The sequence below is a fragment of the Manacus candei genome, unplaced genomic scaffold (genome assembly GCF_025592945.1).
Source record: "Manacus candei isolate 608988 ecotype Guabito, Panama unplaced genomic scaffold, ASM2559294v1 h1tg000071l, whole genome shotgun sequence".
Classification (NCBI taxonomy): Eukaryota; Metazoa; Chordata; class Aves; order Passeriformes; family Pipridae; genus Manacus; species Manacus candei.
This window is the reverse complement of record NW_026138119.1, coordinates 9,063,204-9,082,714: the sequence shown is the minus strand read 5'-3', so window position 1 is coordinate 9,082,714 and position 19,511 is coordinate 9,063,204. Positions and strand designations below refer to the sequence as shown.

Sequence of the window (19,511 nt, the reverse complement as noted above, 5' to 3'; positions counted from 1 at the left end):
TTGCAAAAGGAAAATTCAATTCCAACTGCAGGGACACGTTAGATCCTGGGCAGAGAATGGCAACCAGCAGAAGACAGCAAAAAAACCACAATTTTTTTAAAAAAATTATTATATTTTTTGAACAAATTTCTCATTTTTGCAGCATTTTCTCCTGTGTTTTTGCACATGCACACTCCCCATCTCGCCAGCCATGCAGGCCACAACCCACAGGAGCTGTGGCTGCCAAAGAATGTGTTTATTTTCCATGGAAACTTTTGAAATATTTTAAAGAGAAGTAGCATGTTTGTAGGTTTATCCAGCGTTTTTTTCTTACTTCGAGCAGCAAACACACCCTGAATAACTCTGGTTCCACCTGTAAGGAAAAATTCACTCACTACCCAAAGCAGTGTTTTGCCTGTAACCTCCTATTTCCTTCCCAAACTGGGATAGATACACAAATCCCCTGGCAGGCACTGGGTACCTCTGTGGGCATCAGCACCTGCTGGCACTTGGGGAAACTGAGGCAGGGGCAGCTCAGCACTCCCTGTTCCCTCCAGAAAGCCACAGCTGGAGGGAAAGTTTGGTCTTCCCTCCCAGAGTGGTTTGAGCTGGAAAGGACTTTAAAGACCCTCCATTCCACCCCCTGCCATGGGCAGGGACACCTCCCACTAGCCCAGGTTGCTCCAAGCCCCGTCCAACCTGGCCTTGGACACTCCCGAGGATGGGCAGACACAGCTTTTCTGGGCAACCTGTGCCAGGGCCTCCCCACCCTCCCAGGGCAGAATTCCTTCCCAACATCCCATCTCTCCCTGCCCTCTGGCAGTGGGAAGCCATTCCCCCTTGTCCTGTCCCTCCACGCCCTTGTCCCCAGTCCCTCTCCAGCTCTCCTGGAGCCTCTTTAGTCACAAGAAACTTTGAGGTTTCCCTGGAAAATTCTCCTTTCCGGGAGAGTGAACCGCCCTAAAATCCCTTCTGTCCAAACCCGGGGCGGCAGCAGGACGGGGCGGGGGGGGGGGGAGAGGAACCAGCAGAAAACCCCGTGGGCGCTGGGATGGGGAGCCGGGAACGGAGCCAGCAGGAAAGGGGAAGCGCCAGGGGGATGGCGGAGGGGCGAGGACCCGCTTTCCCGGGGGATGCCGAGCCCCGCCGGGATGCGGGAGGGACCGGCCCGGCCCCGCCCCGTGCGCGCTCCCGCGGCACTACAGCTCCCGGGGAACCCCGCGCGCGCGTCACCCACCGCGACAGCGACAGCGACAGCGACAGCCCGACACAGCCCCGGGACAGCGACAGCCCCGACACAGCCCCGGGACAGCGACAGCCCCGACACAGCCCCGGCTGGCACGGCACGGGCCGCGGCCCCACCGCCACCATGCAGGTGAGCCCGGGGAGGGGGACCGGGGAGCCCGCGGGTGCGCGCCCCGGGCGCGGATGGTGCCGTGAATCCCCCTGTAAATCCCCCCCGAGACCTCGCGAATCCCCCTGCGGGCGCCTTAAATCCCGCTGGTACCTTCCCGCGGGCTGAGGCATCGCCGGTGTGTCCCCCCCCCCCGGGTACCGCCGCCTGCCTCGGTCCCCCCCTCACCCCGGTCCCCTCTCGGCCCCTGCACCAGCCTGCGCACGGGGGGGCATGTCGGTCAGTCTGTCAGTCTGTCAGTCCGTCTGTCTGTCTGCTCCTCGCACCTCCGTGCCAGCACATCCCCACCCGAAGGCTCCCCCGTGTCCCTCTCTCCCGCCTCCCTCTCCCCCGTGTCCCTCTCCCCCGTGTCCCTCTCTCCCGTTTCCCCCCCGTGTCCCTCTCTCCCGTGTCCCTCTCTCCCGTGTCCCTCTCCCCCTTGTCCCTCTCCCCTGTGTCCCTCTCCCCCGTGCCCCTCTCTCCCGTTCCCCCCCTTGTCCCTCTCTCCCGTGTCCCTCTCTCCCGTCTCCCTCTCCCCCGTGTCCCTCTATCCCGTTTCCCCCTGCTTGTCCCTCTCTCCCGTGTCCCTCTCTCCCGTGTCCCTCTCCCCCGTGTCCCTCTCCCCCGTGTCCCTCTCTCCCGTGTCCCTCTCCCCCGTGTCCCTCTCCCCCGTGTCCCTCTCTCCCATGTCCCTCTCCCCCGTGTCCCTCTCTCCCGCCGCCCGGGGAAGGGCTGTGCTGGGAGCACCACCAGGCCCTTGCAGCAGGAGCTCAAGGCACAGCTCAGGCCCTGAACTGCCTCCCCCTGCAGCAGGTTTGCTTTGTGCTCCCAGCTCCGATGTGGATTTTGGGTGCCCCATCCCTGGAAGTGTCCAAGGCCAGGCTGGACGGGGCTTGGAGCCACCTGGGCTAGTGGAAGGTGTCCCTGCCCGTGGCCTTGAAATCCTGGATGAGGATGAGCGTTAAAGTCCCTTCCAACCCAAACTATTTAGTGATTCTATTTGGTGTTTAAGGCTCCCGAATCCCCCCGATTTCCTGGCAGCATCATCCCTGCGAGGCCCAGAGGGTGGCTGACACCATCCCCCAGGGGAATCCCAGTTTGGGGACCCCTCCCCAGACCCCAGCAGGGTGCTGCAGCATTCCTGGCTGGGCTGATGTGCTGCTCAGCAGGGGTCGGGTGCTGCAGGGAGGCAGGTTTGTCCCGATGGGCAGGACCAGGTGTCCCGGTCGGACCGGAGCAGCAGGTCGGGATGCCTGACCCTGCTCCGTGCAGGCACCGCTGGTTTCTCTCAGGATAACCCCAAAACTGCAGTGGATTCAGCCACTAAATGCACAGGAGCAGAGGCAGCACAGGAGCAGAGGCAGCACAGGAGCAGAGGCAGCACAGGCTGTTTTCCAGCAGCTGTGTTTCCTTGTGAAATTCCTGCGGGTGCGGAGGAGGGACCGGGCGCAGCCTCACCCGGGCAACTGCTCAGTGCCTGCTGCGTGGGCAGGGGGGTGAGGGCAGGAGCTCACCCCTCCATCCAGCATCCCTGGGCCTGTCCCATCGCCCTGGCAGTGAGGACTCTTCCCTGTTGGAAACAGGGCAGGGATTTTTAGGCCTTTGCCCACCACACCTCCCCCAGCCAGGTGCCATCTCCGGAGAAATCCCACCGGGTTGAGGGGCTGTTGGCCCATGCTGGGCACCCAAAGGCACGTGGCTTCAGCCCAGGCTGGGAGACCTGGCACAGCGAAGGGGATCTCCTGGATCTTTGGAACAGGCTGCCCAGGGAAGTGGTGGGATCACCGTCCCTGGAAATGTTCAAAATACATGGACATGGCACTTGAGGACGTGGTTTAGTGGTGTTTGGACTCGATGATTTTGGAGGGCTTTTCCAACCTTAATGACTCTATGATTCTGTTCCCTTGCCCCTCAAACAGTCACCTCCTCCTTTCACCACTCTGCAGAGCTGTGGGTGAAACCTGTAAAGGAGAAATAGCTTCATTTAAAGGCTAATTACCATTAATCCATGGCCAAAAGGAAGCTTAAAAGGGTGAGCCAATTACATGTGCTAATGTGCTCTGGGTAGAGAGAGGCCGAAGGGTGTAATTAGAGCCGGTCTCTAATGACTCTCGGTTATTGGAGGGTATTTCTGGCTCAGGCCAGGCCAGTCAGTCACTTCTGCTGGTGTCAGTAACAGTGGGGACACTGCCAGAGCTGTATCAGTGTGGCAGAGGAGCTCCAGGAACTCTTCCTAGAGAGATTCACCAACGGCAGGATAAAAATCCCAACAAAATTCCACTTTTTGTGGTGAAATGAGCAAGACATTTACCTATTGACAGGAAGCTGAACATGAGCCAGGGATACCCAGGTGGCCCAGAGGGCCAATGGATCCTGGCCTGGCTCAGGAACAGTGTGGCAGAAGGAGCAGGGAGGGGATTCTGTCCCTGTGAGGCCACCCCTGGAGTGCTGTGCCCAGCTCTGGCCCCTCAGCTCAGGAAGGACATGGAGGGGCTGGAGCAGGTCCAGAGAAGGGCAACGAGGCTGGGGAAGGGTCTGGAGCACAAGAGCTGTGAGGAGAGGCTGAGGGAGCTGGGGGGGCTCAGCCTGGACAGGAGGAGGCTCAGGGGAGACCTTCTCACTCTCTGCAACTCCCTGCCAGGAGGGGGGAGCTGGGGGGGGTCGGGCTCTGCTGCCAGGAACCAGCAGCAGGACAAGAGGGCACAGCCTTGAGCTGCCCCAGGGCAGGTTTAGGTTGGCCATTGGGCAGAAGTTGTTTGCAGAGAGAGGGATCAGCCCTTGGAATGGGCTGCCCAGGGAGGGGGTGGAGTCCCCGTCCCTGGAGGGGTTTGAGCAGAGCCTGGATGTGGCATCAGTGCCATGGGCTGGGTGACAAGGTGGGGTTGGGTCAAGGGTTGGACTCGATGATCTTGGAGGTCTTTTCCAACCCTGTTGATTCTGTGATTCAATTACTTGGCAGCTGGGTGTGAGCTCTGCAGCTGGGTTTGTTACACAAGAGCAGTTCTTGTTCCTCCTGTTTCAGCCTGATGAAGGAGGGGGGTGGTGCCTTTGTAGGTCCTGGCAGCCCCAGTTTGGACAGACAGACAATGCTCTTCTGCCAGGGAGACACATTATTGGCTGGTCACAATGGCTCTGGGTGCCCTGGGGATTGAGATTTTGGGTGTCCCAGCAATGCAAAAGGTTTCTCTGTCCTGGGAGGTTTCTCATCAGGCTGTGGGTGGTGTCCACCAGCCTCCACCTGCCACCACAGACCTTCCCTTCTTAGCTCTGGGCTGGTGGAGTCCTGGACTGGTCTCTCTTTGCCACAGGGCTAAACTGGCTTTTTCTCACAGCCCAGACATGCACAGGAGCTGCTGCTGGAGGTGAGACCTGTCCTACTGGAGGTCAAGGGAAGAGTTTAATCCAGTCAGCGTGACTGGGATTGTCAGTGCAAGTTCCTCTTCCTGTTTCAGGAACTGGGGAAAAAAGATTGCACCATGTGGTAAAACCCCAGATGAGCATCAGCTCAGCCCTCTGGGCTGGTGGGTGAGTGGATCCCGAGGGGTTCCTCGTGCTGCCCTTTCCTTGGTCTCTTTTCCAGATGACCTTCTATTTCTCGGACACGGCAGTGCTGCTCTTTGACTTCTGGAATGTCCACAGCCCCACAGGTAGGCCCTGGGACACCCATCCATCCATCCATCCATCCCTCCCTCCCAGGGCTTGGAGGGCACCTTCCCATGCCAAGAACAGGAAGTGTGGGAAGCACCCCATCTCAGCCTGCCAACCATCCCAGGTCACTCAGTGATGTCTCAGCTTCCCAGTTCCTTTTACGCTGTTTTTTCTTCCCTCATTAAATTATTCTCCCAGCATTGTGTTGTAACTCCCATGTTTTTGTGGAGTCGAGGCAAAGTTGTATATTTTTTTCAAAGCAACCCCCTCCAAAAAATCCTCCCTAGGAATTTCAGGGGGGAAATTGGGCTAAATAAATCCTCTACCACTTCTCAAACCTGCTGCCCAACCCTGATGTCAGGAGCCCTCCCCTTATCCCATGGATAAGGAAGGATCCCATGGATCCTAAGCCTGTTGGGACACCCCCCCCAGCCCCAACAGCCCCTTCCTGGTGATGGGCAGTGTTGGGGTGTCTCTCCTGCAGTGCCACAAACCCAGCCTGAGTTCCACAAGCCCAGCCTGGGTACCACGAGCCCAGCCTGGATGTGTGAGCCCAGCCTGGATGTTGTGAGCCCAGCCTGGATGTTGTGAGCCCAGCCTGGGTGTGAGCCCAGGCTGGGTTACTTGAGCCCAGCCTGAATGTGTGAGCCCAGCCTGGGTGTATGAGCCCAGTCTGGGTTCCTTGAGCCCAGCCTGGATGTTGTGAGCCCAGCCTGGGGTGTGTGAGCCCAGCCTGGGTGTGTGAGCCCAGCCTGAGTACCATGGGCCCAGCCTGGATTTGTGAGCCCAGCCTGAGTGTGTGAGCCCAGCCTGAGTGTGTGAGCCCAGCCTGTGTGTGAGCCCAGCCTGGGGTGTGTGAGCCCAGTCTGGGTTCCTTGAGCCCAGCCTGGATGTTGTGAGCCCAGCCTGGGGTGTGTGAGCCCAGCCTGGGTGTGTGAGCCCAGCCTGGGCGTGTGAGCCCAGCCTGGGTGTGTGAGCCCAGCCTGGCCAACACGAGCCCTGTGCTGCAGGGATGGTGCTGTCTGTGCTGGTGATCCTGCTGCTGTCTGTGCTCTACGAGGCCCTGAAGATGGGCAAGGCCGTGCTGCTGCGGCGGGCGCTGCTGGCACTGCCCCGCAGCCTCAGCCAGGAGGCCCTGACGGAGCCACAGGAGGGGGACACCGACCCTGCGCAGGGCAGGTACCTCAGAGACCCCCCTTTGCACCCTCTGGTGGGCAGTGGGGGGCTCAGGGAGGGGGCTGTGTCCCCTTGGCCGGTGCAGGAGGGGAGAAGGGCTCTAAGGAGGCAGCTGAGGAGTTCCAGGGAACTGCTTTCCCCCAGGAAAGGGCTGTTTGTACAGCCTGGGGAGGTGGCTCCAGGGGCATCCCAGTCCCTCCTGGCGCTCTGGGAGATGTCTAAAAGCTCATTTTTCCCCCAAGAGCCATTGTGGGTGCAGGAGGGTCTTCATGGTTCAGGGATGGGCACAAGCAGCAGATTCCCAGCAATTCCTTCCTTTGGAGCCCTGGGTTTTTCCTCTCATGTTTAATCCCTGAGGCTGCTCTTAACTGCCAACCTCTTAATAATGTCCTCCCCTATAACATCCTATTTTTCCTTAATAAAATCCCCTTTGGGGCAGGATTTCCCCCTGTGGTGCTGTTTGCAGCCCCCATCCCTCTCCCTGCTCCCCAGACCCATCCCTGGCTGCTCCGGGATCCTGGCCAGGAGGGGGACGTGGGCTGTCCCAGCCCCTCAGTGATGGGGTTTCCCATCTTGTCCCGCAGGTGGTTCCGGTACCACGTCGGGCAGACGCTGTTCCACGTGCTGCAGGTGGTGCTGGGCTACCTGGTGATGCTGGCTGTGATGTCCTACAACGCCTGGATCTTCCTGGGGGCCATCGCGGGCTCCACGCTGGGCTATTTTGTGGTGTACCCCCTGCTCGGCCGGGGTTAGACCCCCCTGGGGCGGTGGGACACGGGCCCCCACCTCCTGCTGCTCTGTCTGGAATAGCTGCTGTCCCTTCTGCTGGCTCTGTCCCTGTCTCCTGTGCCGGGGGGGACGCAGAGCCCCAGGGACTTGCTGTGGGGCTCTCGGTGCTGGCCCCGCTGTGAGGGGGCAGTGCTGGGGACGGGGAGCCCCACGGCCAGCACTGCCACGCTGGTGGCTGTCCCCTGGCTCTCAGGGACCTTTGGCTGGGAGGTGACAGCGAGGGGGTGCTGGGCATTTCCTTCCCCTGCCCACTTTTCGAGGAGGTTCATCCTGGCTGGAACGGGAATGGTCCGGTGACTTGCTGGGGAAGGGGACACGCCGGTGACAGGGCCCCCTGCCCTCCTGCCCCAGAGCTGCCCTGCACCAAGCCCCTCTTCACACAGTGCCTTCTGGGGATGCTGGGGGGTCCTGCTGCCCCTCACCCACCCCCCTCCTGCCAGTGCTTCAGGGATGGGGTGGGAGCAGCCCCCGAGCCAGGGGGACAGTGCTGCTCCAGGTGCCTCTTGCTGCTTCCTCAGGACACCCCTTTTAATAAAATCATCTCAGTCACTCTGCTCCTGCTTTGTGTCACTGCTGGGTGCTCTCAGGACGTGACACCCCCTGGTCACAGTAGGAATTGGGGTCCCCAGCCCTACTCCCCAGGAGGGAGGTTCAGGAATAAGGACAGCCTCCTCTGGCTTTAAATAAAGCTTTCCCGTTTTATTAATTATTATAAGCATATCTTTAAACATTTGTATATCTTTCTTAATAAAATATCCTGGAAGAGACAGATTTTAAGTTTCCCAAAGCAAGGCACTTTTTGGGGGGGCCTCCCCCAGTGGGTTAGGCTGGGCACCCCCCCTGTGGGGCAGGGACTGGCACCTGAAGCACAGGTGAGTGTCGGGTGCTGGGCCCTGCTGGGTGCACACACTGCACGTGTCTCACCCCCCTCCCCGAGTCCTGCAGATCCCCCCCAGCCCCAGGGCTTTTGGCATCCCTGGGGGGGGGCTGCAGCCGTCCCATCCCCCTCCCCACAGTGGGCAGGGCTGCTGGGGGGTCTCAGCAAACCACAGCTCTTTGCTCGACCCTCGCTGCAGGTGCCAAAACCCACCAAGCCTGAGAGCTGGAGAAACGATCCGAGCACGGAAATGGGCAGCTCCAGAGGGCAAGGGCTGGGATCCCTCCACTGCACAGCAAGCTGAGCCTGGAGACAGCCCAGTCCTGCCAGGCACGGCTGGGGACACGTGTGAGTGCCACCTTCCCCCAGAGGTGTCACTGAACTTAAGTAGCTGCTAGAGGACCCCGGGGTGAGGGTGACCTGTGAGCCCAGCTTGGGTGCCATGAGCCAAGCCAGTGTGCATGAGCCTAGCCTGGGTACCAAAGCCCACTCTGGGTGTGTGAGCCCAGCTTGGGTGCTGTGAGCCCAGCCTGGACAACATGAACCCAGCCCGGGTATCAGAAGCCCAGCCTGGCTAGCACAAGCCCAGCCTGGGTGCCATAAGCCTGGCCTGGATGCTGTGAGCCCAGCTTGGGTACCACGAGCCCGTGCTTGCCCCAGCTCTCACCCCCTCAGCAGCACTCCCCAGCATGGCTGTATCCCTGCCGTGCCCCTGCTTGTCCTCGCTTTTTCCACGATCCCCTGCAGCCCCCAATCCCACTGGCGCTCCCGGAGCCGGCCGGGTGGGGTGGTGGTGAGCAAGCTCCCGGGAAACCCCTGGGATTGGGGCAGGGGATGACCCCGGGGCAGCCAGGAGCATCCCACACCCCCACCCCGAGTGGGGCGAGTGCCAGCCGCCCCCCCAGCAACCCCAGGCACTTGTGCTGGGGGGGCAGATAAAGCATCTCTTCAGTAAAGCATCTCTTCAGTAGAAAAGGAAATAAGGCAGAAGAAGGACAGAGCAGAGTGCAGGGGGTGCCCTGTGCCGGGCTGGGGCCACCCCTAGTCCGACCCGGTGGCTGTGGCCAGCCCCCCACGGCAGCGGGGACCCCCGGCAAGGCAGTAAGGTCTCGGTGTTCCCATCCCCTCCCTCTCCCGCGGCGCTGCTCTCCATCCCCGGCAGGGGTCCTGTTCCCCCTCCCCAACCCCCGGCGTGCCCGGGGCCAGTCCACAGCAGGGGGGCCTGGCCTAGAACTCAGTCTGCACCCCCTCCCCGCTCTCTGTGGTGCCCGTGGGCTGCGGGGGGCCCGGAGGGGTCACATCCTCGCCCGTCTCCTGGTCGCTGGGCCGGTGACTCTCTGTCCCGGCGCTCTGGGCTCCGGGGGCAGGGGACGATGCTGGTGTGACGTGGGGCACCTCTGCTGGCACATCGGCTTTGGGGGATGCTGGTGCAGCGTGGGGCAGGCTGGGCTCTGCTGGGACGTTGGCTCCAGGTGATGCCAGCACGGATGATCTCGGTGTGGCGTGTGGCACCTCAGCCCCTGAGGGGACATCGGCTCTGGGCACAGGTGATGCCAGCAAGGATGATCTTGGTGTGGCCTGTGGCACAACAGCCCCTGATGGGACATCAGCTCCAGGGACAGGAGATGCTGGTGCAGGACGTTTTTCCCCAGCCCCTGACAGGATCTCAGCTCCAGGCACAGGAGATGCTGGTGCAGGATGTTGTTCCCCAGCCCCTGATGGGATCTCAGCTCCAGAGACAGGGGATGCTGGTGCAGGACGTTGTGCTCCGGGGACAGGAGATGCTGGTGCAGGACGTTGTTCCCCAGCCCCCGATGGGATCTCAGCTCTGGGCACAGGAGATGCTGGTGCAGGACGTTGTTCCCCAGGCCCTGACGGGATCTCAGCTCCAGGGACAGGAGATGCTGGCGTGGCACGTTGCCCCCCAGCCCCTGCTGGACCCTCAGCTCTGGGCACAGGCGGCGCTGGTGCAACACGTCTCATCCCAGCCCCGGACGGGGCCTCGGCTCCAGGCGATGCCGGTGTGGGGCGGTGCAGCCCATCCCCTTCACTGGCAGGACCTCGGGGGGTGACACCCCCCGGCACAGACCCTGCCACCCCCTCCTCGCCGGCGCCGCCCTCCCGCGTGGCATCGGTGCCGTTCGTCAGCTGCTCCTCCTCCTCCTCCTCCTCCTCCCCGGCGCCCTCCCCGGGGCTCTCCTGTGCCAGCGCCTCCCGGATCTCCTTCACCACCCCCGGGCAGCTGGGTGGCACTCCGGGATCCTGCAGCTCCCGCGGCTCGGTGCCCATCTCGTAGGGCAGGGTCCCCTCGTCGTCCTGGATCACCGACACCACCTGCCTGGCCCTGCGGCGCCGGTCGCCCTGCCCGGTCGGCTCGGGCTCGGGCTGCCCCGGGTACTCCTCGCCCCAGTCGATGGGGATGCCCTCGCCCAGCAGGTGCAGGTTGGGGTCGCTGTTGTGCAGGACCATGCTGTCCCGATACAGGTTGTGCTTGCGCTGCACCGCCGCCTCCTTCACGGCTGGGGGGGAGCAGAGCGGGGTCAGGGGGGCTGCGGACACCGGCCAGCCTGGGGCACCTCTGCCAGTCCTCCCCGTGGGGACAGGGAGTGGGGCCTGGAGCTGGGCAAGGGGGTTCGGCGTCCCACCCACTGCTCAACCTGTGGGAAAGCTGATGCTGGGGCAGCCCTAGGACCCTATACAGGGTCACCCCTCCTTGTGCAGCCCCCAGGACCCTAAACAGGGTCACCCCCTCCTCGTGCAGCCCCCAGCACCCTGCACAGGGTCACCCCCTCCTCATAGAGCTCCCAGCACCCTGCACAGGGTCACCCCTCCTCACAGAGCCCCCAGCACCCTCTACAGGGTCACCCCTCCTTGTGCAGCCCCCAGCACCCTGCACAGGGTCACCCCCTCCTCACAGAGCCCCCAGCACCCTGAACAGGGTCACCCTTCCTTGTGCAGTCCCCAGGACCCTGTACAGGGTCACCCCTTCTTGTAAGCCCCCAGCACCCTGAATAGGGTCACCCCCTCCTCACAGAGCCCCCAGCACCCTCTACAGGGTCACCCCTCCTTGTGCAGCCCCCAGCACCCTGCACAGGGTCACCCCCTCATCATAGAGCCCCCAGCACCCTTCACTAGGTCACCTCCCCTTGTACAGAACCCAGCACCCTGCACGGGAGTCACCCCCTCTTCATCCAACCTCTAGCACCCTATTTGGGGTCTCCTCCTTCTTGTACAGCACCCTGCAGAGGGGGTCACCCCCTCCTCACACAGCCCCCAGCACGGGGTCACCCCCTCCTCACACAGGTGCCAGGGACCCTACCTTGCATGATGTCCTTCATGACTGACTGCAGCACCACCTCCTCGTAGGTGTTCTCCACCAGGATGAAGCTGGCAAAGTCCTCAAAGATCAGCTCCTGAAACTTGGCCAGTTCCTGCCGGGAGAACGGGTGGCTCAGCCCGGGTGGGAGGGACACTCCAGCCCCTCTGCAGGGAGAGGTGGTCCCTCCCCACGCCCCAGACTTTGCCCTCTTACCCCCTTGCAGGTGGGTGCCAGCTTCTTCAGCAGGAAGGGGATGGTGATCTGCAGCAGGGCCTCCCTGAAGAACTTCTTCCTCACCGTGCTGCTGTCGTAGTCAAATTTCTGCAGGGTGAGTGAGAGGGTGCCCCAGGGCACAGAGGGCTGAGGGCTGGCAGGCCCCTGAGCTCAGGGACAAACCCCCAAGTTTTGCCTCCTCCCTGCCCCCCATTTGTAGAGGAGTGAACAGACTCCTCTGCCCTCACATCCCTCTTTCCAGCTGCTTCCCGGGGTGCCTGAGCCTGGGGAGAAGCCAACTCCTCCATGGCTGCCTGAAGGAAGGTTTGGGGGCCAGTATGAACCCTGGGTGGCTTTTACAGTGACAGGGACCTGGCTCCTCCAGGGGATTTCCCCCTCTCCATGAAAACCTCAATATAGAGAAGTATTTCCCCAGAAGACTTTTGTTGAAGTGGATACCATCACTCCTGGCATCTTCCCTGGCCCGGGGACAAGGCCACTGCAGGCCACCAAAGGCCTCACCTTGAGCACCCTCTCGAGGATGCGCTGGATGGACTTGCACAGGTCGTCCTTGCCCTGCAGCTTCCCCAGCTCCTGGTGCAGCAGCGTCTCGAAGGTGTGCACGGCATCATCCATTTGCTGGGAGCAGAGGAATGGGGTCAATGTGGGGGGGGGAACCAAAGGGACCAGCCAAAGGAATGGGCAGGGGGCTCTGGGGGCAGTGACCCCTCAAAATGAGCCTTATCACAGAATCCCAGACTGGTTTGGGTTGGAAGGACCTTAAAGATCATCTTGTACTACCCTCTACTATCCCAGGTTGCTCCAAGCCCTGTCCAACCTGGCCTTGGATGCTTCCAGGGATGAGGCAGCCACAGCTTCTCTGGGCAACCTGTGCCAGGGCCTCACCACCCTCACAGGGAAGAATTTATTTTTAATATCCAACAGGCAAATATCCTTCACTCTGGGAGGGTCCCTGACAGCCCAGCGTGGCATCCACAGCCTCCATCACAAGGACCAAGGGTGTTGGAGGAAGAGGATGCTCAAAGCTCATCCTCCTACACCCCACTCCAGGTTTGGCTGGATCAGACCCCAGAATTGGGCTCTTGGCCTTGTTGGTGCCAGTGGGCTCAGTGGCAGAGGGGCAGCTGTGGTGTGATGCCCAAGCCTGGGAGCTGCCCACCCTCAGGATTGATCCACCCTTAGCCGTGTGCCTGAGACAGGACAGACATCCCAGCCAAACCCTGCCTGGGCTCCCCGGCCCTCTGTGCCCAGCCCAGGGGGGCACAGGAGGAGCCCAGTCCCCATCCCACCTGTCTCATGTGGATCTGGGCCCTCTGCTTGAAGACAGACGTGCTGGAGACATCGAATCGCTGCTGGAGACCCTCCAGCTTCAGCTGGTCCATCTTCTCATAGCACGACTGCATCTTCACGGGGTGGAAGGCCAGGTGGGACAGCTTCTCCATGTACTGGGGACAAAGCCAGGCTCAGCAGGGTGGGACAGCCTCTCCACGTACCCATGGGAAAAAATTCCCCCGTATTTTCCCAGCCTGGGGTCCCCCAGTGCTGCCCACACTGGGGAGGGCAGCAGGAGTAGCCCTGTCACCCCTAAGCCCCCCAACCAGCAAGGAGCACTGCCGGGTCTCACCTCCACCAGCTTCTCCAGGCCACCCTCGTTGACGACGTTCATGTTCATGTCCGTCACCTCCTTGAAGAACACCTCCCTCACCTCGGCAAAGCCCTGGCTCGTGGGGGTCATCAGGGCCTCCAGGATGGAGGAGATGTAGGGCTGGACGTGGTTTCTCACACAGACCTCTGCTTTGGGCAGCACAAAGGCTGGAGGGAGCAGGGAGAAGCATGGTGAGGCTCCTCTCTGCCCTGCCAGCTCCTCACATCAGGTCCTAAACCCACCCCATGGAGAAGGACCCAGAAGGCTCCCACTTGCAGGACAACCCTTCTTGGAGAGGGGCCCTGGTCTGTACTGAACCCATTCCTACTGTGCTTGAAGGGGTGACTTCCCACCTTGTCCCCACCTCCTGGGACAATGCCAGTGAAGGACATGCACCCCAAAACTGCGCCTGGTGGCACCTCCCCAAGGGTTCCAAGAGCTGCACCCAGGAACAGCCACACCCTGGTGGAACAGGGGGAATGCCACCCCAGGAGCTGGCTGGGGACACATCCATGCCCATCCCTGTGGGGCTGCACCTCGGATCTTGCTGGCCAGGTGCTCCTTGGAGGTGATGATCTGGTCCATGTCGGTGCGGATGGTGCTCTCCAGCCGGGGCCGCTCCTGCTCACAGCGTGCCCTGGCAGCGTCGTACTGGGCCTGGGTCTGCTCATAGACCATCCTGTACACGGCATCTGAGATCTGGGGGGACAGGGACAGCTGGGCTGGTCACCTGCCTGCCCCCTCCACCTCCAGCTGACCGCCCAGCCATCCCCTGCAGGACCAGTCCCTCTCCCCCTGCCCTGACAGGACCCTCCCTCACAGCAGGTTGCCACCCGGGGACCCCACCAAGCTGGGTGAGATGAATCTCCTGTGGTGCAGAAGCTGCTTCAAAGTGGTGCTGGAAGGACACAGAGTTGAGCCTCGAGCAGAAAACCTGCCCCAGGTAGGTCTGGGGAGGCTCCATGTCCAGGGATGCTGCAGATTTGGGGATGCTGAAGGGCTGGGGGGCTGCAGGGATGGGGATGATGATGGTCCAGGGATGCTGCAGGGCTGGAGATACTGCAGAGCTGGGGATGCTGCTGGTCCAGGGATACTGGTGGTCCAGGCAGGAGAGCCCCTGACCCCATTGGAAAGCTGTGCACTGCCTGCTCAGCCTGCCTGGGCTCTCAGGACCCAACCCCACGTGCAGGATGGAGCCACTCGCTGAAGTCCCACACTCACTTTGCAGCCAAATGCCGGGATTTTGGGGCTGGCAGGAAGCAGAGCCATCCCCTTCTCCCTCCCTTGGGCTTCCCAGCTTTGCAGCTAAGACCACAGCTACTGAGAAAGCAGTGTTTATGTGTTTTCAGGCTGCTCCAGTGGCCCATTACCAGCCTGGTGGTAATTATGTGCCGGGTTTTAAGGTTTTACCAGGCAGTTTTGAAGAGCCCTCAGTGTTTCGCAAGGGTCTGGGCTGGATTTAGCCTGCACTGCTCTAAAAATGGCTCACTAAAAATAGCCAGGACAAGCTTTGCTCCGGGGCTGGGCTTCCTCCTGTTTGCTTCCCTGGCCCCGGGGACGAGGCAGAGCAGGCAGGGCTGGGCAGGGCTGGGCAGGGGCACAGCTTTAAAAAGCCACTGTGGAGAAAGGACGGATTCTTCGGAGGGGGCCGGGAGAGGGGGCAGGAAAGCTGGTGGGCAGCGAGCCCGGCAGGGAGGGGAGGAAGGAAGCACTGCAGCCCCCAAAGCTGGGACTGCAGGCAGGGGCAGGGACAGCAGTGGTGACACCCTCCCCCAGCAATGCCAGCCCCACACCTGGATCCAGGTCCGCTGGCGCTCCGGAGCCTTCCCCTTCAGCCGGGGGCCGATGGTGCTCCTGAGCTCGGGCAGCAGCTCCTCCATCACCAGGTTGCTCAGGACCTGCAAGGCAGGAGGTTTTGGGGGCCCTGCTCGGCCCCCACGTGCCCCCCGAGCCCGGGGTGGGACAGAGGAGCTCACCTGGGTCTCATTCCCACACAGCATGTCCCAGGTGCCGAACTGCTCCTTGGCCTGGCGGTACATGCGCACGGCGTCCGTGAAGGCTGGAGCCTCCACCCTGGAGTCCTCAGAGATCCCTGGAGAGGGCAGGGGGGGGCATGAGTGGGCAGCCTGGCACCGCCAGGGGTTTGCAGCACCCCAGCCCACCTTGGCAGGGCGTCCCTGCAGTCCCCCACGCCCTCGGAGCTGTGCGAGGAGCTCGGGGATGTCACCAGGACTGGGGGGTCCCAGGACACTGTCTCTGACTGGGGGGGGGGGGGGAGCAGCAGTGGTTGGAGGTCTCCTATTCTGTCCAGATTAACCCCTCCAGAGCCAGACTGAGGGCAGGGAGGCACCCAGGAGCAGGGGCTTGGCAGAATGGGGGGCTCAGTGACCCCCAATGGTGCCCGGGGACCTTGGGGCACAGGGACCCCCAATGATGTGAGGACCCGAGGGCTGGGTGAGCCCTGAAGGCACAGCAGGAGCAGGGGCTCGGCAGGATGGGGGGCTCAGTGATCCCTAATGGTACATGAAACCCTGGGGGCTCAGTGAGCTCTAAAGGCACAGCAGGAACAGGGGCTCAGCAGGGTGGGGGGCTGAGTGACCCCTGACACTGCTTGGGGACCAGTGAGCCCCCCAGCACCACGGGACAGGGCAGCTGGGGGACTAGAGTAAAGGGGGGGGCCTGAAGGGAGCAGAACAGCTCAGGAGGAAGAGGAAAGTGGCCAAGAGGCATCAGGAATGAGTCAGGGCCCCGTCCCCAGGCAGCTGGGCTGCCCCCGAGGTGAGTCACTGCAGTACAGCTCACGGGGTCACCAGCACGAGGGGGCTCAGACGTCACCCCCACCCTCCCCCAGCACCCATCAGGAGGAGGGGCAGGGTGCTGGGAGCCCGTGGTCACATCCCAAGTGGAGGAGGAGGAGGAGATGGGGACAGTGGGCAGGCAGGACAGCCCAAGAGCTGTCCCACATGTCCCACACACGTCCCTGCCTTGTCCCAGCCTGCCCAGGCTGTGGAGGTGCCTCACAGCCAGAGGAACACCCCTGGGATGAACCCCCAGCACCCAACTGCCCTCCCCATGCCCAGACCCCTGGCAGGAGGGAAGCAGGATGGATGTGAGCCCTGTCAGGGTGACCTGTCCCCCAGCAGAGGCTCTGGGAGAGCATCCCTGCAGTGATGACAGCTGAGGGTCACAGCACATCCCTGCACCACCCAGGACACCCAGGGGTGGGCTTTCCCTTCCCAGGAGGGCCAGCCCAGGGCAGGGAGTGGATCTTTCCCACTGCACACAGACTTCTGTAAGATGATTACAATTAACTCCAAGCCTAAGCAGCTTTTCCTAAGGGGTAGCTTAATATACAGGGGGGAAAAACACTGAGAAAGTCAAATCTGTCCCTTCTCAGGGCTCGGGGGGAGCCAGAGCCAGGCTGAGCTCCTCCATCCAGGGATCCCAGCAGCTCAGCATCCCCTCCCAGCTGGGACAGCTTGGCACGAGCTTCAGTCCCCAGCCAGAGCTGCTACAGATCGTCCTCCCAATCCTGCAGAGAGTGGGGCAGGATTCACCCCACAAAAACCCTCCTGGATCTGCCCCCCCAGAGTCACTCACCCCAGGCCAAGCCTGGGGACATCCCTGTGCCCTGTCCAGGGACAAGCAGGGCTGAGAGAAGCCCCTGTGCCAATTCATGGGGCAAATTTAATGAGTTTGCTTCATTAATATGTGGTTTAGGGCATGGAGTGACAGGACAAGGGGGAATGGCTTCCCACTGCCAGAGGACAGGTTAGGTGGGATATTGGGATGAAATTGTTCCCTGTGAGGGTGGTGAGGCCCTGGCACAGGTTGCCCAGAGAAGCTGTGGCTGCCCCATCCCTGGAAGTGTCCAAGGCCAGGTTGGAGCAACCTGGGCTGGTGGAAGGTGTCCCTGCCCATGGCAGGGGGTGGAAACAAGATGATCTTTAAGGTCCCTTCCCACTCAAACCATCCTTAACAAGGGGCAAGACCCTCAGGGTAGGCACTGCCCCAGCCCCATGTGACACCAAACAGGGCAAGGGACACTTTTGGAGCAGCCAAGGGCTCCAGGGACACGAGGCTGGGCATTGTGTGTGTGAGGAACAGTGTTGCACATCCCCAGTCCTTCCAGCAGAGCTGGTGTTACAGAAATACAGCCTGAGAAGGGGAGGTGAAAGTTCCCACAAGGCTCACAACCAGAGGCAGAAACAGAGCCTCTAATTTAGGGATAAAAAAAATGAAAAGTCCTCAACAACAACAACAAAAGAGCTTTCATGGAATATGAAACAGTATCCCAGAGCTCAGGAGCAGTGAGGGGCAGGAAGAACAATCTCACAGAGAAATCTGGGCTGTAGGAATGCAGAAGTTCCCCAGCACTGAGCCCTCCCTGCCCACTGCCCACCCCAGGGAAGGCTTTTCCATCACATGCTGAGGAGAAGGAGAGGGAGGAGAGGATTTATTGGCACAGCCCTGGCAAGGAGAAGGGGTGGTGGAGGAGCTCACACCTCCCCTGTCTCTCACAGCAGCACCTGGGGTGCTGGGAGGGAGTTAAAGATCATAAATTGGGGTTTTGTTAGCAGGAGATTAATTCCTCTTTTACCCAGAGCTGGTTTGGCTCACAGTGCCCTGGTGCTGTGGGTCCTGGGGTGCTGAGTTGCATCCAGAAATGATGCTCAGGCACAATCCCAAGAGGGATGGAGGGGTCACTGCATCCACCCCCCCAAAGGAGCCAGGCCCTGGGTGGGCTGAGGGGGCACACTCAGCCCAACTAGACTGGACACCCCCAGCACAAGAAAAAAAAGCAAAATAGCAGATTTGAGGAGATTTAATCTGTCATGGGAGGATGGAAACTCCCACTGAAACCCAGGCACCGGATCCCACCCCTTTACTCTGCTCCCTAAACAGCAGCTCTGGCAAAATCAAGGCAAAATTCAGGCTATACAGAGCTCCCAGGACTGCAAGAAGCACTTACAAAATAGGCAGCATTGCTCTTTGCTCTCTAAAAGACCAGATTTTGAGCAGGTTTCAGCTCTGGCACCGCCCTCCCCAGGAAACTTCTCCCCATCCCAGGCAGGGCCAGGACCTGGGGCTCAGCCCAGGAGCTCCCAGGCCACAGCCAAGCAGGAAAATCGTGTTTTCCTGCCAGAGTATTGCTGACGTGGGAGGCAGGCCCTGCCTCCTCCCCGGCCACGCAGCCCCCGCCCCTCTGCCCACAGCCCTGGCTGCCCTCGGTGGGGTTTGGGATTTGGGGTTGGATGACTGTCTAACCAAGTATTTTCTACCTCAGGGTGGAAAACAGGCATGAGGGCAGCTCTTGAGTCAGCTGCTGCCTCTGTGCTGGCTCTGCAAATGCTTCCTGCCCTGGGCAGGTATCCCCACGGGCAGGGGGACGGAGCTGGGCACAGGGATGCTCCAGCAGCTGGATGTTCCTGCTCTGCCCACGCTCCAAGGGGCAGATAAAGGGCTCAGCCACAGAATCATGGAATGGTTTGGGTTGGAAAGCACATTAAGGATCATCTTGTTCCAAACCCTCTGCCATGGGCAGGGACACCTCCCATTAGCCCAGGTTGCTCCAAGCCCCATCCAACCTGGCCTTGGACACTTCCAGGGATGGGGCAGCCACAGCTTCTCTGGGCAACCTGTGCCAGGGCCTCCCCACCCTCACAGGGAACAATTTCTTCCCAATATCCCTTCCAATCCTGCCCTCTGGCAGTGGGAAGCCAATCCCCTTGTCCTTTCCCCCCAGCCCTCTCCATCTCCCCTGCAGCCCCTTCAGTCACTGTGAGATGCTCTAAGGCCTCCCCGGAGCATTTCCTTGCCCAGCAGCTCCCACTCGACTCCTCCTCTTGACCTCCAAATCATCATCTTTGGCCCCAAAACCCAACCCCAACCAGCCAACCACCCTGCCCAGAGCAGGGGGACCATGCTGTCCCCAGCCTGTGTCCCCCCCAGCCCCGCTCACCGTTGTTGCAGTGCCGGACGCAGTCCTGGAACACCGCTCGCCACTTGTCCTGCTCCTTGCCCGTCATCACACAGAAATAGTAGTGCCTGGCATAGGGGTGCCAGAGGATGAGGGGGAAATCCGTGGGGCACTTCAGGATGGGGGAGTGCCCCGATTTGGGTGTCACACCTGCAGAGAGGGGAGGACGCTCTGAGGAGGAGGCAGGGCGGGATAGGGGTGGGGGGGGTCCATCTCCTTCCCACAGCGTCGTTGCTGGGAGTTGTGACAGAAAGAAAGAAGTGGAAAAAGAGCCTTGCTCTTCCAAAAAGGAAATTAGGAGTGAAAAGTGAGAAATGGAATTAAAAGTCATTAAGATCTCCGTGGTTTTCATGGAGCCACGGACGTGTTTTCCTTCTTTCCCTGGTGGCTGTGGCAGGAGCTGAGGGTCAGTGTTCACATCCCACCGGGAGGAATGGGGTTGTTCTCCTTCCCTGCACCCCCACATCCCAA

The 19,511-nt window shown here is 61.1% G+C and overlaps 2 protein-coding genes across 2 annotated transcripts in view; one reads left to right on the top strand and one right to left on the bottom strand.

Annotated features, from left to right (window-relative positions):
* The first annotated feature begins 1,103 nt into the window (after positions 1-1,103).
* On the top strand, positions 1,104-7,687 carry SLC31A2 (solute carrier family 31 member 2). Its single transcript, XM_051808062.1, has 4 exons — positions 1,104-1,354; positions 4,953-5,019; positions 6,031-6,199; positions 6,781-7,687. Exons 1-4 carry the CDS (start codon positions 1,349-1,351, stop codon positions 6,947-6,949), a joined length of 411 nt encoding a protein of 136 aa, XP_051664022.1. The 5' UTR covers positions 1,104-1,348; the 3' UTR covers positions 6,950-7,687.
* The window catches only part of NIBAN2 (niban apoptosis regulator 2), a 30,373-nt gene continuing 18,525 nt past the window's right edge, over positions 7,664-19,511 (bottom strand). Inside the window, exons 5-14 of the mRNA XM_051807931.1 lie at positions 19,023-19,190; positions 15,037-15,152; positions 14,854-14,958; positions 13,597-13,759; positions 13,040-13,227; positions 12,705-12,860; positions 11,917-12,033; positions 11,395-11,502; positions 11,182-11,293; positions 7,664-10,381 (exon numbers count right to left, since the gene is read on the bottom strand). Coding sequence (XP_051663891.1) covers positions 9,090-10,381; positions 11,182-11,293; positions 11,395-11,502; positions 11,917-12,033; positions 12,705-12,860; positions 13,040-13,227; positions 13,597-13,759; positions 14,854-14,958; positions 15,037-15,152; positions 19,023-19,190 — 2,525 coding nt within the window. The 3' untranslated portion in view covers positions 7,664-9,089. The remainder of the gene's footprint in view (positions 10,382-11,181; positions 11,294-11,394; positions 11,503-11,916; positions 12,034-12,704; positions 12,861-13,039; positions 13,228-13,596; positions 13,760-14,853; positions 14,959-15,036; positions 15,153-19,022; positions 19,191-19,511) is intronic.